Here is a 13956-nt window from a genome sequence, read left to right on the forward strand (position 1 = left end):
CAAATTATGGAAATAATTAATGGAAAAACAAATTAAGCTTCAGCAAGTAATATTTGCCATCCACTTGATACTGGGGCTTAGTAAATCACTTTCTTGACTGATTCACTGTGCCCCGATTCACTGTGCACCCGGTGCATGTGACATACATGAGTCGTTATCAAATAGCTGATTGTCTGGAGAAGACATAACACATGGTCATCAGTTGGATGGGGTAGTCTTCTAACTAATAACAATTTTTTGGGTCGCCTTTCCTCTGTTGTGAGAAATAAATACAAAGACACTGACATCCACAAAATTTACTTTTGATAGGAAAAAACTGACTTCACTTGACACTTAGTTTTACCCTTAATGTATCCAAAAACAAAACACTAATTTATAAGGGGGTGTCTTTATGCATAAAATATGGCAGAACTGCTGCAAATATATATGTAGTTTTGCAGATATAGCTACTGATTCTCTCTGCCCCTTAATTCACCATGCCCCGGTTTCCCCTACTTGTCGCGTAGTATGAAGTCATATATCAGTCATTCATGACTAGGACACAAAAAGATACATATTGCAATTACTTTGCATTGGTTAAATTATTATAAATTACCTCAACTTGCCTTTTCAAGTTCAGTCAACTTAACATTTTAATGCAGTCGGAACACCAACATGTTTAATTTCAAGCATTTTTATAGTGCAGTTCAGCCTAGAGGATTTTTAAAGAATATCACAAAAGTAATATCAGTTATTCTTTAGTCATGTATTTATATCACATTTGTTCAGGCATACAAGGAGCAAGAGATACACAGGCTTGTGTATTTTGGTGGTGTGGATCCTTCCCTCCGTAAAGAGGTCTGGCCCTTCCTGTTGGGACACTACCACTTTTCTATGACAGAAAAATGTCGGCTGGAGGTACATTATACACACTGTCACGCTGTTAAAGTATCTCATACTTCTACAATATCTACAAGTTGAGTCAAGTCCAACTGAACTTCTTGTTTAGTCTTCAAGATGTTTCACCAATCATTCAAGTGGTGTTAAAAAAGCCCACATGTACTGTAGTAGCCTCACTTGTACCCTTCAGAGTGAGTCTCTTCTGGTAACCAGTCGGGTCATTCAGTTGAACCATCAGTAACATGAGTTCAACAATCTTGTTTTCCAGTTACTTACATTGCTGGCCACTCTTAAGAATCAATAAGATTTTACACAGGGGTACGACACAGAAGTATGGCACTTGTCAATGACAATTTGCACATTTTAAATGTATGTATGTATGTATGTATGTATGTATATACTGGATGTATGTACTCAACAAAAATATAAACGCAACACTTTTGGTTTTGCTCCCATTTTGTATGAGATGAACTCAAAGATCTAAAACTTTTTCCACATACACAATATCACCATTTCCCTCAAATATTGTTCACAAACCAGTCTAAATCTGTGATAGTGAGCACTTCTCCTTTGCTGAGATAATCCATCCCACCTCACAGGTGTGCCATATCAAGATGCTGATTAGACACCATGATTAGTGCACAGGTGTGCCTTAGACTGCCCACAATAAAAGGCCACTCTGAAAGGTGCAGTTTTATCACACAGCACAATGCCACAGATGTCGCAAAATTTGAGGGAGCGTGCAGTTGGCATGCTGACAGCAGGAATGTCAACCAGAGCTGTTGCTCGTGTATTGAATGTTCATTTCTCTACCATAAGCCGTCTCCAAAGGCGTTTCAGAGAATTTGGCAGTACATTCAACCAGCCTCACAACCGCAGACCACGTGTAACCACACCAGCCCAGGACCTCCACATCCAGCATGTTCACCTCCAAGATCGTCTGAGACCAGCCACTCGGACAGCTGCTGAAACAATCGGTTTGCATAACCAAAGAATTTCTGCACAAACTGTCAGAAACCGTCTCAGGGAAGCTCATCTGCATGCTCGTCGTCCTCATCGGGGTCTCAACCTGACTCCAGTTCGTCATCGTAACCGACTTGAGTGGGCAAATGCTCACATTCGCTGGCGTTTGGTACGTTGGAGAGGTGTTCTCTTCACGGATGAATCCCGGTTCACACTGTCCAGGGCAGATGGCAGACAGTGTGTGTGGCGTCGTGTGGGTGAGCGGTTTTCTGATGTCAGTGTTGTGGATCGAGTGGCCCATGGTGGTGGTGGGGTTATGGTATGGGCAGGCGTCTGTTATGGACGAAGAACACAGGTGCATTTTATTGATGGCATTTTGAATGCACAGAGATACCGTGACGAGATCCTGAGGCCCATTGTTGTGCCATACATCCAAGAACATCAGCTCATGTTGCAGCAGGATAATGCACGGCCCCATGTTGCAAGGATCTGTACACAGTTCTTGGAAGCTGAAAATGTCCCAGTTCTTGCATGGCCGGCATACTCACCGGACATGTCACCCATTGAGCATGTTTGGGATGCTCTGGACCGGCGTATATGACAGCGTGTACCAGTTCCTGCCAATATCCAGCAACTTCGCACAGCCATTGAAGAGGAGTGGACCAACATTCCACAGACCACAATTGACAACCTGATCAACTCTATGCGAAGGAGATGTGTTGCACTGCATGAGGCAAATGGTGGTCACACCAGATACTGACTGGTATCCCCCCCAATAAAACAAAACTGCACCTTACAGAGTGGCCTTTTATTGTGGACAGTCTAAGGCACACCTGTGCACTAATCATGGTGTCTAATCAGCATCTTGATATGGCACAACAAAGGAGAAGTGCTCACTATCACAGATTTAGACTGGTTTGTGAACAATATTTGAGGGAAATGGTGATATTGTGTATGTGGAAAAAGTTTTAGATCTTTGAGTTCATCTCATACAAAATGGGAGCAAAACCAAAAGTGTTGCGTTTATATTTTTGTTGAGTTTATGTATGTGTATATGTATGTATGGTCTAACAGGGGTGTGAAAGAAGACATCTTTGGAAAACTAGACAATTCATCAATCAACTGGGATAGAACAAAAGATGCAATTTGCACCAATTTACAGTAATGTCCTTTCATCCCTCCCCAGAAAGATTAATGATAAATCACACGTCCATAAAGAACAGCTAACAACTCTTTACAACACTCCTGGCAATGTTAACTTTCCTCTTATTGATAACCTGACTGACCTGATCATCACTCTGAAGGGTATAACCGAAGGCTACCACAATGTTTGCTGACCTCCACTTTGTGGATGATGCTGTATTCTTTGTGGAATGAATGTATACCCTGACTGCAGCACTTGAGAAGCTAAGCAAGGAATTGTAATGTCTGGATTTGCTATTCTCATGGATTAAGACCAAGGTTCAGGTTTTCAGTGACTTCCTGGACTCAGCTGTGGAGGAATAAAAATCAATGTTTCTTTTGTGTCTGTAGGAGAAGAGTAACTGGGCCAGGGTCATCCCTGGCTTGCTTGTCTTGTTGATAGAACAGGTTGTGTTTCTCCAAGTCCACAAGCAAACATCTGATCATGGCCCTGACTAGCCAAAGGCCATGTTTGTATTATAAATTATGTTTACATTATGGGAGAGGGCCTTAATACGGCTCTCTGAAGGTGGAAGCCAGAAGGCTCTATGGTTATGTTTGCATGAGGTACCTGTATGACCTTCTCCAGGTGCACCTGCTCAACTGCAAATCAGTCTCTCTCTGCACTGTATGATCCTGGTGATCCTGGTGATGCTTGCTCACTGGTCTCATTTTCTGCTGACATCAACTCAGAAATTCCACCTCATCAGCCATCAAAAGTGTATCTGTATGCTTTTGAACTTGTAGAGACAGTCATTTATCTAGACAGTGACATTCATGTCCTCCGTCTTTTGGATCATGAGGTACCTGCGAAGAACTTCTGGAGGTTCTGGACAGAAGTGTTAGATGATGCCAATATCTTTACATGAGAACAAGGGTCCATGTATTTAGGGTCCTGCTGCTTCCTGTCTGATTGTATGGTTATGAGACTATGGCACTACTTTGATATGAGGTCTATTCTGAGGATCCTTGGGAACTGCGAGAATGACTGTGTCATGTGAAGGGTAACTTGAGGAGTATCCCTTGCATTGTGAGGAACCATAAGCTACAGCATTTTGGCCATGTGGCACATTTCTCTGGGCATGATCCAGCATGTAGTTGAGGACTCAAGTAGCCATAAAAGACCAAGAGAACGTTCACGTTTCACCTAACTGTGGCAGATAGATGGCTACTTTCAAGAGGTTAGTATGGGCCGGTTGTCTGCCCGGGTGGTTGTTATCGAGGACCCAAGGCAATACCACAGTGTGCTTGATGCTTCAAAACCTGATGATACCTACCAGACCAGTTTGCTTTACACTGAAGACACCACCAGGACGAGTGGTGACACATCTTTAAGACTTCAACAAGCAGTCTCATTGCCAGTATGTAACATGCGTACATGCATACACACTGGGGATGTGCTACCATTTTAGGATTCTGTTTCAGATTGATGAGAAGATGCAGCTCATTTATGATCAGACTGTGAAGGAGTGGCAGGGTTGTGAGGCCATTGTTCGTCAGAGGGAGAGAGAAAAACATGCAGAGGCACTTGCCAGGTGTTCTTCTGGAGCCAGTGTGGAAAGAGGACCACTGCAGCATGATTCAACCATCAGTACCGATGTAAGTACTTGTACCAAGCAGGAAGTGATGTCAGTGTTCTGGATTGTACAATCAAAAATTACACCAGGGCAAACTCAGGAAGGCTGCTATTTATAAGATGCAGAAGCCACAAATCAACTTGCCTGACAGTTCTGTTTTTTGTTTCTTGTGTGACTTTTCCTCCCACCGCAGTCATCATTAAGTTGCAGCTCAGAGCCTCAGAATGTCCATTCGCAAAATGATTCCAGCAGTAGCACCCAGGTAGTTTTTCATTATTTCTGACCATCAACAGCAACATTCACTGAAAAAGGCCATAATAGTGTATTGGAATGATTTATGGTAGTAATATGATCATAATAGTAATAAAATATATACAGCTTGGACCAAATCTCTTCTAGTTTGCAAATCACTCCATATTATTTTTATTGATTCTATCAGCAACTGGTTGCCATTCATAAATAAATACTATTCTTTGATGAAAAAGAGAAAAAGCGTCATGCCGGACCCAAGGTGGTTCTGTGGTGTGGTGGAGTTGGTACGACCACTTGCTCCCAGACTTGACTTGATTCTGCCTCATAAGAAAAAAAAATACTTACATTAAAAACAAAAGTGAGAAATCTAATATTACCATGACAATCTTGTCCATCATGGTGTATGTAAACGTCTAACTATAGGTAATCTAGTCTGGTAGTACAATGCATGATTTTAGCTGATTTGTGGATATGAGTTAATACATGCAAATCCACTCATGTAATCTTTAATATTCGTCCATTTATGTACTATGACATGTAAAATACATTGTATGTTTACTGCTATGCTTTTTGTTGCCAGGTGTTTGATTCTGTTGGCATAGTCAACCGTGGAGGCGGCTGTGTCTGTGTTAACGTCTGCTGATGAGGGAGCCAACTGCTCCACGGTGACGTTGTCATTTGCAGAGGCAGCTGTGTTCATGTCTCCAGACGATGGGACTGAATGTTCCTCGGTGACTTCAATCCCTGCCGAGGCGGTTGGGCCCGCGGTGACGTCTTCGGCAATGGGGACAGACTGGTCCCTGTAGATGTCATTGGGTGCAGAGGCGGCCTGCTCCTCTGCGGCACCATCAGGGGCCAGGATGAGTGACTCCTCGGTAACATCAACTGCAGCAGGACGGATCTCCTCTGCATCCACTGAACTGTCGCCGCCCACGCTCACTGATCTGCAAAACAGGGCATATTCATTAGACAACCCTATCCCCTACCCTGGTTCCCAGAGACATCTCAGCTGAGGAGCCCAGCGGCCCCTCCGGGATGTTGTCAGGGGACGAAACCAATGACTCCTTGGTGGCGTCCACATGAGCGGAGGCAGGTTGTTCCTCTGCAGCATCATCAGGTTCCAGGACAGGGACCCAATCGGTGACTTCCACAAGAGAGGAGGCAGGTTGCTCCAGCGTGATGTTATTAGGAGTCAGAACAGGGAACCCTTCTGTGACGTCCTGTGGAGTGGAACAGTTCTCCTCCGGCTCTGTCGATGTGCCCCTAGACTTGCATATGGACCTGCAATACAAAACAAAGCCATTGCTGTCCCCCAGGCACCATGAAGTGGCTCTGCCAAGGGGCAATATGTCTCCTCCTGGACTGGCCCCAAGACAGGCATCAGCTGGGGGACCGTAGCTGTGGTGGCAGCCAGCTGGTGCCCCCCGTCGGCTTTTGAATGGCCTTTCTTCTTGCTTTTATGGGGCCCGCCCAATCCACAGGTGATGTCCATAGAGGCTGGCGACCCAGGAAGAGCGTCCAAACCAGCTAGTCACGGTGATGAGGACCCTACTGGGCCCTGCAGAGAAGGGATGGGAGCCGGCAGCAGAAGTTCCTGGAGCGCAAGCTGCACCATCAGTTCAGAGCATGACACAGAAATGGGTGCACTGGGCTGAAGGGCAGCAGGCCTGAGGAAGGGCTGATTTGAGGATGTTGAAGATAAGGCTGATTGTCGATAAAAAAAACATGAAACGGTGGTGGGATCTGGTGAGATGGAGGGTGACTGGACTAACAGCTTTCGCAGAGTAGCTGTGTGGGTGAGAAGAGATGCCAGATCCAGAGACAGGATTACCTGAGTGGAGGCTATGAGTGGCTGCAAATGGGTGAGGTTGGTGGTAGCAGACATATCTGCCAGGACCGGTGTGATGGTTATGAGTTCAGAATTGTGTTTGGGGGTGGAGAAATCCGGAGTGAGTTCACTCTACTGGTGGTTATTCTCAGCCAGCTGAGGGTGTATCTCCGTTGAGTCCAAATGATTTAAATTGATTGCCAATGCTCCTCCGGGTGATACATCCATTCTGGGAATCTGTCCTGCTCAAATAATCCTTCCAAGGAATATAAGTCAATAAGTCACATTTATTTGAAATGGGACAATGCTTATTACTGAACATAGTTACATGTAAATATGCCGGATTATATTAGAGAAGCTTGAATCTTCAACTGGACTTCGGACAACTGAGAGCCTACACAGAAACATGCCGGATTATAGCAGGAAGCTAATTTCCATCCATAGTCCCAGTAACATAGAAACAGACTAAGAACACACAACATACCAAAACAAATCAATCATGACAGAAAACAATTAAAACCAGATACACATACATATATTTACAAATTCAAAGTAGCAACAATTGATCATTAATAAGCAGCCGACAGGTGGAGGAACTAAAGAGTTTTATGATGATGGGTGATTGAGGTGCAAAAGTACTGCATTAAAGTGCAAAGTGCTTCAGTGCCTGGTTGAATTGCGTATTACAGTACTGGGTTGTACTGCACGTTGCCCAATACACTCATTTGCACGTGCACAAGTGTAAATATTGCACAGGGTGTCCTACACAAGTTTATTGTGTAAAGACTACTAAACCGTTCATTAACATAAAGTACACAAGGGCATTGTGTACATATAACTTGAAAAAAAAAAAACTGGAGTGGTGCCTCCACAGTTAGGCTACAGATGGTTGCATGTCTGATTTGCCAGTAACCAGGCTTTCAACTGTCCTTTGAAGGTTCTGAAAGTGGTGCTCTCCCTGATTGTGACTGGGAGGTTGTTCCAAGCTTGCCCACCTTTTATGGATAATACGTTCTGACCAAAGTTGGTCCTTCTATGAGTAATCTCGCAGTTGCCTCTTGTACCATACCCTGTGAATCTTTTTATGTTGATGAATTCTTTAACAGGAGTTGGTGCTGGTCCAATATAGCTCAGGGAACGAGTCGAAAACCCACTGTTGTGCTACAATTAAGTCTCAGGCTTGTCTTATGAAGTCCTTCTTTTTTGTTGTAACAGCAGTGAAAACAGTTATACAAAAGTCTGAATTGTTTGCAAAAAATGTTCAAAGTGGGGAGGTTGGTGGGGGGGGTTGCCTGTGGGGTTCCATCTGGCTGGTCAGTTCTGTTGTGGTTTGCCCTACACTGGGTCAAAGAGGACCCCAGATGCAGGACAACCAAGACACAAAGGGTTACGTTCAGGAAATACAAGGTGCTTTAATATTCCAAGGTGACAATGAAAATGACAAAAGTGGCAAAGCAATCCCACTTGATAACAATCCAAGAAAACAACAAAAGACTTGGTGAGAAAATGAAAGAGGAGCTAAACAAAAACAACTGTCAAAAAACACGGCAGGGTGCAGACACTTACAAACTGGAATAACAGGATGGAGTCAGACAGGTCGTGTGACAGAAACTGATGTAAGCCACCAGCAAACAACAAACATACAGGTGCAGTTTAAATACAACTCACTTAATTAATGACAGGTGTACAAAAGTGAGACCATAAACAGAGACACAAGACCAGAAAATAAAACCAGATCATGAAATATCAAACCAAAACACGAAGTGCACGAAACGGCAAAAACAACAACACAATTTAGAAACCACACAGAGAACACATAACAAAAAAACCCGACACCTAACATCCGAGATTACACCCAGAGATAATAAAGGCAGGAATCGAACTGGGGCCGAGTAAGAACCGGGCACACAAGACAATCTTATGAACTACATGAAGAATGAGGTTCATTAAGTATATGTTGTGTGGGCCGCTGAAGAGGAGGTACTGCTGGCCCACCACCTGCTACTGCAAAAGAATGGTCACCCCATTGTTTGAACCTGGAACTGGGAACCTCCAGAAAGTTTTGGTCAGCAGACCGAAGTGCTCTGACAGGGTTGTGTGTTTTTAACAGGTCACATAAATAAGAAGGTGCAATGCCATTTACAGCTTTAAAAACAAACATTAACAGTTTAAAATCAACTCTAAAACGGACTGGAAGCCAGTGCAGGGAGTAAAGTACAGGAGTGATGTGGCTGTGCTTCCTGGTGTTGGTCAACAGGCGAGCAGCAGCATTCTGGACCAGTTGGAGTCGGTTTAGCGAGCCTAGAGTGATACCAACATAAAGTGCATTGCAATAGTCAATCCGGGAGCTGATAAAAGCATGCATGGCCTTTTCAAGGTCCTTTTGGCTTAGAAAGGGTTTCACTTTTGCCAAGAGTCTCAGCTGGAAAAAACTGGCTCTTACCACAATGTCAATTTGTTTCTCGAATTTTAAACAGTCGTCAAACAGCACACCAAGGTTCCTTACCACAGCCCTACGATAAGGAGCCAGGGAGCCAAGATCTGGGTCAGAGTCAGTTTTAGCTCCAAACAGAATACACTCTGTTTTGGCTTCATTAAGGTGCAGAAAATTCTGAGCCAGCCAGTCCTTAATATCCTTAAAAGAGTTATGTATGGAGTCCAAAGCACTTGTATTATTAGGCACAACTGGCATATAAATCTGAAGGTCATCAGCATAAAAATGAAACTGAAGACTGTATTTAGTGATGACTGAACTCAGTGGAAGCATGTACAAAGAGAACAAGAGCGGTCAGAGGATACTGCCCAGGGGCACACCAGTGGTCAGAGGAACTGTGGAGGAGGAGAGGTCTCCAGGACAGTCCCCCGGAGGCCAACCTCCGGCAACTGGTTGCAACTGGTTGCCATTCATAAATAAATACTATTCTTTGATGAAATAGAGAAAAAGCTCTAAACCATTATTCCAAGAAAATGCATCTCACTTGAAACCTGTGAAATAAAATCATTAAAATTTATTTGAAATGTAATTTTGACTTTTTGTTTTACAAGAAGGGCACTTGTCTATTTTTATATATGAATTCCACACATGTATTCCACTCTGCATTAGTTTTAGGCACCATAAAATTTTGATAACGTCATGGTAGTTTTTAAAATTATTTGTCGGTGGTTATGTCAGGTCAGGTGTAGGAGCATCCGCTGGTGCCACATGTTGCTGCATCCACCACATTATAGAACTACCCTGGGTGCTGTGTGGCAGCCACCCAGGCAGACAACCAGTCCATCCTTGCCTCCCAAAAACAGCCTTTGCAACCACATGAAATGTGAACCTCTCTTTGGCCTTTTCCAGTTGCTGTAGTCTTCAGCATTGAGGCAACTCTGCACTAGATCATGCTGAGACACGTGTGCCTAAAGGCCATAATGCCGTGCAGTCAAGTCCATAAGTATTTGGACAGTGATACAGATTTTTTTTCTGTCTAGGTGATTGTCGTGTGGTGGACGCGGTATGACCACATACTCCCCGACTTGATTTGATTCTGTTCCTTAAAATAATAATAATAATACTTAAAAGAATACAAAAATTGGAAGTCTAATATTCCCATGACACTGTTGCCCATGATGGGTAGTACAATGCATGATTTTGAGTGATCTGTGGATAATGAGTCAATACCTGCAAATCCACTCATGCAATCTTTAATATTTATCCATTTATGTAGTATGAGATGTAAAATACATTGTATGTTCACTGCTCCTCTTTTTGTTGCCAGGTGTTTGATTCTGTTGATGCAGTGGATCTGTGTGATGAACAGGAGTTGTTGTCAGGTAACCCGGATAAGGATACCCAAAATGGACCTGCAGATCCTGCACGATGTGCAGATTCAGACAACAGCCCCGCTGTGGCCGAGGCATTGAAGTCAACAGAAAGTTTCACAGAGCAAACCATGGGAGATGTAATGGATCCAAAAACCAAGGACAAGGTTACTGACAGGGAAGTGGATGAAGACATTGGTAACAGAAAGTCTCAAGAGATATCTAGAGCAGAGTCTGACGGAGAAGATGTGCAGTCTTTGAGGGAGCGTGAAGCAGAAGACAAAGAAAAAACTCCAAATGAGCTACCAGATAGTTTAAAAGCAGCAGACGTGAACAGTAACCTGAGAGCAGCTCCAGAGAACACCAATGTTCTCAGACTAGAAACAGAGGTTTATAATGAATATTTCCAAGCACCACCACTGGGACAAACCTTGAATTTTCAAGCACGCAAGAGCAAAGATCTGGAAAACACAGTAGAGATGGACATCGAAACGAAGACTTCTGAAACAACATTCGATAAAATACCACCACAGATGATCAAGTTGTGCACCGGAGAAAGAAAGGACATTGAAGTGGCAGCAGCAGCAGCTCCTGATATGGCTGAAACCAAAAAAGACAAAGCTGCGGGAGTTGGTTCAAATTCACCCGTCAGACAAGTACTGAATGCAATTCAGTCTGCGTCAAGAGGGAGCCTGTCTTTGTCGTCTCACTCCAAGCAGTCTCCAGACACGGCCGATTCAGACGACTCACCTTCAGCCTTAGAAATGGAAGATATTCCCACAGGGATAACGTGTCTCACCTCCCAAGAAATCACAGTCCGGCCCTTCGCAGGCTTGGCTGCACCTCCTGCCATCTTGGTGCGGCGGAACCACGACGAGTCGGAGAGTCTCCATTTGGACACAAGTCCTGACGGCACAGATCTCGGCCTCTCAGAAGACGAGCCCGACATGGAGAACATGCTCTCTGCACCAGTGACAGGAGGAGGGGGCGATGTCGAACCTGGCGAATCCTCTCAGTATCCCTCCAAAGAACAAAGCTACTCTGTAAGAACACACTTGTGAGCGCACTTACGTGCTTCTGATTGTAATTACAAACACACCAACAGAATACTTTGTGTTTGTAGCAAGAACAGCTGGACATGTACCTGATCAATCTGCATCGCATCGACAAAGATGTCAGGCGCTGTGACAGAACGTACTGGTACTTCACTCTGGCTAACCTGGAGAAGCTGCGTAACATCATGTGCAGGTAAATCCTGCAGGAACCAGCAGTGTTAAATCCCCAGAAACTCTGAATCCAACTAAACTTTGAAACTTTGTGGTTTGCAGTTATGTGTGGCAACATCTAGAAACCGGCTATGTTCAGGGCATGTGTGATCTGCTGGGTCCTCTTCTGGTCATCCTGGATGATGGTGAGTATGCGATTCTGTAGTAGAACTCTCTTACCAAAATGTACATAATAAAGTAGACGGACACTCAGAGAGCACATACATCTACCAAGGTCCCGCAGTTCTCTGATTCTATCGTTTGATCAATGTGAATGCTGACGTTTGGTTCTGATCACTAATCTTTGATCCTGATGACCGGCCCTTGATCCTGACGTCGATCCTTGAACCTCGCCAAGGATATTACTTTTTTGTTGCCATCTTTCGTCCTGTAACCCAGATCAAAGGAATCAGGATCAAAGGGAGGATGCTAAACTTTGATCCTGATCACTAAGGTAATCAGGCTAAAAAATAAAATCATGATCAGAAATCCTAATTACAGAATCAAAGAAATGAGGATCAGAGATCAAGGCAATCAGATAGCACTATAGTAATCATGATTGCTGATTAACTCCTTTGTTTTGGTTGTTTGTTGGTGGCCACAATATCACAAAGGAAGAGTTTACATTTTGGGGGTGGAACTGTGCTTTGCACTTTGATCTCCATTCCTTTGATCCAGGGGTGCTGCCAAGAATTTTGGGCCCCATGAAAAGAAACCTACTGGGTCACCCCCCATATTATTTTGTCAGTATTATAAATGTATTAGGGGCCTCTCTGGGCCTCTATTAATCATAGGCCCCTAGAATCCTTCTCCTTATTCTCCCCTTTTCGGCACCTCTGCTTTGATCTCTGGTCCTAGTTTCTTTGATTGTGTTATCAGGATTTCTGAGCAGCTTACTGATCAGGATCAAAGAAATTGGGATCAAAGGTTGGATGCTGACCTTTGATCCTGATCACTAAGCTAATCAGCAATCCTGATTTCAGAATCAAAGAAATTCCGATCAGAGATCAGACCCAAGAGGATCAAAGCTCAAAGACAACAGCCAGTCAGCTCTTCTTTAACATAAAGCCTAGCTTAGTTTCCACCATATTTAACTGAAATCACATCATTTTGAGATATCCTTCCCGCAAATAAAGAAACAAACAAAAACACCTGACAAACAGGGACTCTGCCCTCGCTAGAGTCCCTGCTTGGGACTCTGGCGAGTGCGGTCGCATCTCCTCCTCTCTCCTCTATCTCTGCTCTAATTTTCAAAGTCCCTACTTCATCGGTCTGTGAATTCTTCAAACTATATTGGATTAACCATGGAATTGATCAGATGGTCTCTGAAGGCTATTGACACCATTTTTTTCAACATGAAAATTAGGGCTGGGGGATCCTGCGTGCCCAGATGGGACCTACCTTGTGGGCTATGGTCTCGACACCTGGGAGAAATGGTGCGTCGCATGCTTGGCGCCATTCTCTGTGGAGGACATCAAAGATTTATTTATATTTGGTTTTATTGTAGGAGGGCTGGTACTTATTGGTTTAAGTGGTGCCCTGACCTACCGGACAATTGGCAAGACGGCTGCCACCAGAACTACAACCCCTCATCTGTCCATCATGATTAATGAGTTGGGCAAGGCAATACATTCTCAGACTGCGTTAACCCTTGAACTCAGACACAAGTTGGATAACATCTTGAAGCAAATGCACGCCTTGCAAAGGAAGATGTCAGAGACCAGGGAATACTCATAAATTGGATCTGGTTGTTCATGAAAGCTGCAAATGTGTTTTTACTGCTCAACCCTAAAAATGGCAGGCTTATCAGCCTCTGAAGGACAAAACCTCTAGAAGAATTTCTACGGCTTTGATGAACCATTTGGCTGCCTTTTATCGTTCTGCAACTCCAGCACACATGGACAGAAACTGACATAAACTTAACTAATTTGCCACTCACACATGGACAGAGACTGATACGCATGCTCCCCCCCTTGTGTTCCTATACCCATCTCCCACCCCATCCCAGCCCCCGCTCACGCCACTCCATTCCCCCTCCGGGGTAGCAGCTGTTGGAGCTTCCTGTTCCCTCCAAGCTGGCTGCGTGACCATGTGTTGCTCTGGCCCCCCCACACTCATATTTCCTCAGTTCGGATAACGGACTATTTCAAAGTTTAGCGTACATAAACAATCAAGTGTATATGTGCAGTTGTTTTAATTCTGATGT

The 13956-nt window shown here is 44.0% G+C and overlaps 1 protein-coding gene across 4 annotated transcripts in view; it reads left to right on the plus strand.

Moving 5' to 3' along the window:
* sgsm1b (small G protein signaling modulator 1b) overlaps positions 1-13956 on the plus strand; it is a 44859-nt gene that overhangs the window by 25523 nt on the left and 5380 nt on the right. For 3 of the 4 annotated variants that reach the window (XM_034191739.1, XM_034191738.1, XM_034191742.1), the window contains 6 exons: positions 769-897; positions 4450-4623; positions 4795-4863; positions 10443-11528; positions 11609-11733; positions 11814-11896. In XM_034191739.1, coding sequence (XP_034047630.1) covers positions 769-897; positions 4450-4623; positions 4795-4863; positions 10443-11528; positions 11609-11733; positions 11814-11896 — 1666 coding nt within the window. The remainder of the gene's footprint in view (positions 1-768; positions 898-4449; positions 4624-4794; positions 4864-10442; positions 11529-11608; positions 11734-11813; positions 11897-13956) is intronic. The other variant, XM_034191740.1, reaches the window with a different exon arrangement.

The sequence above is a fragment of the Thalassophryne amazonica genome, chromosome 17 (genome assembly GCF_902500255.1).
Source record: "Thalassophryne amazonica chromosome 17, fThaAma1.1, whole genome shotgun sequence".
NCBI lineage: Eukaryota > Metazoa > Chordata > Actinopteri > Batrachoidiformes > Batrachoididae > Thalassophryne > Thalassophryne amazonica.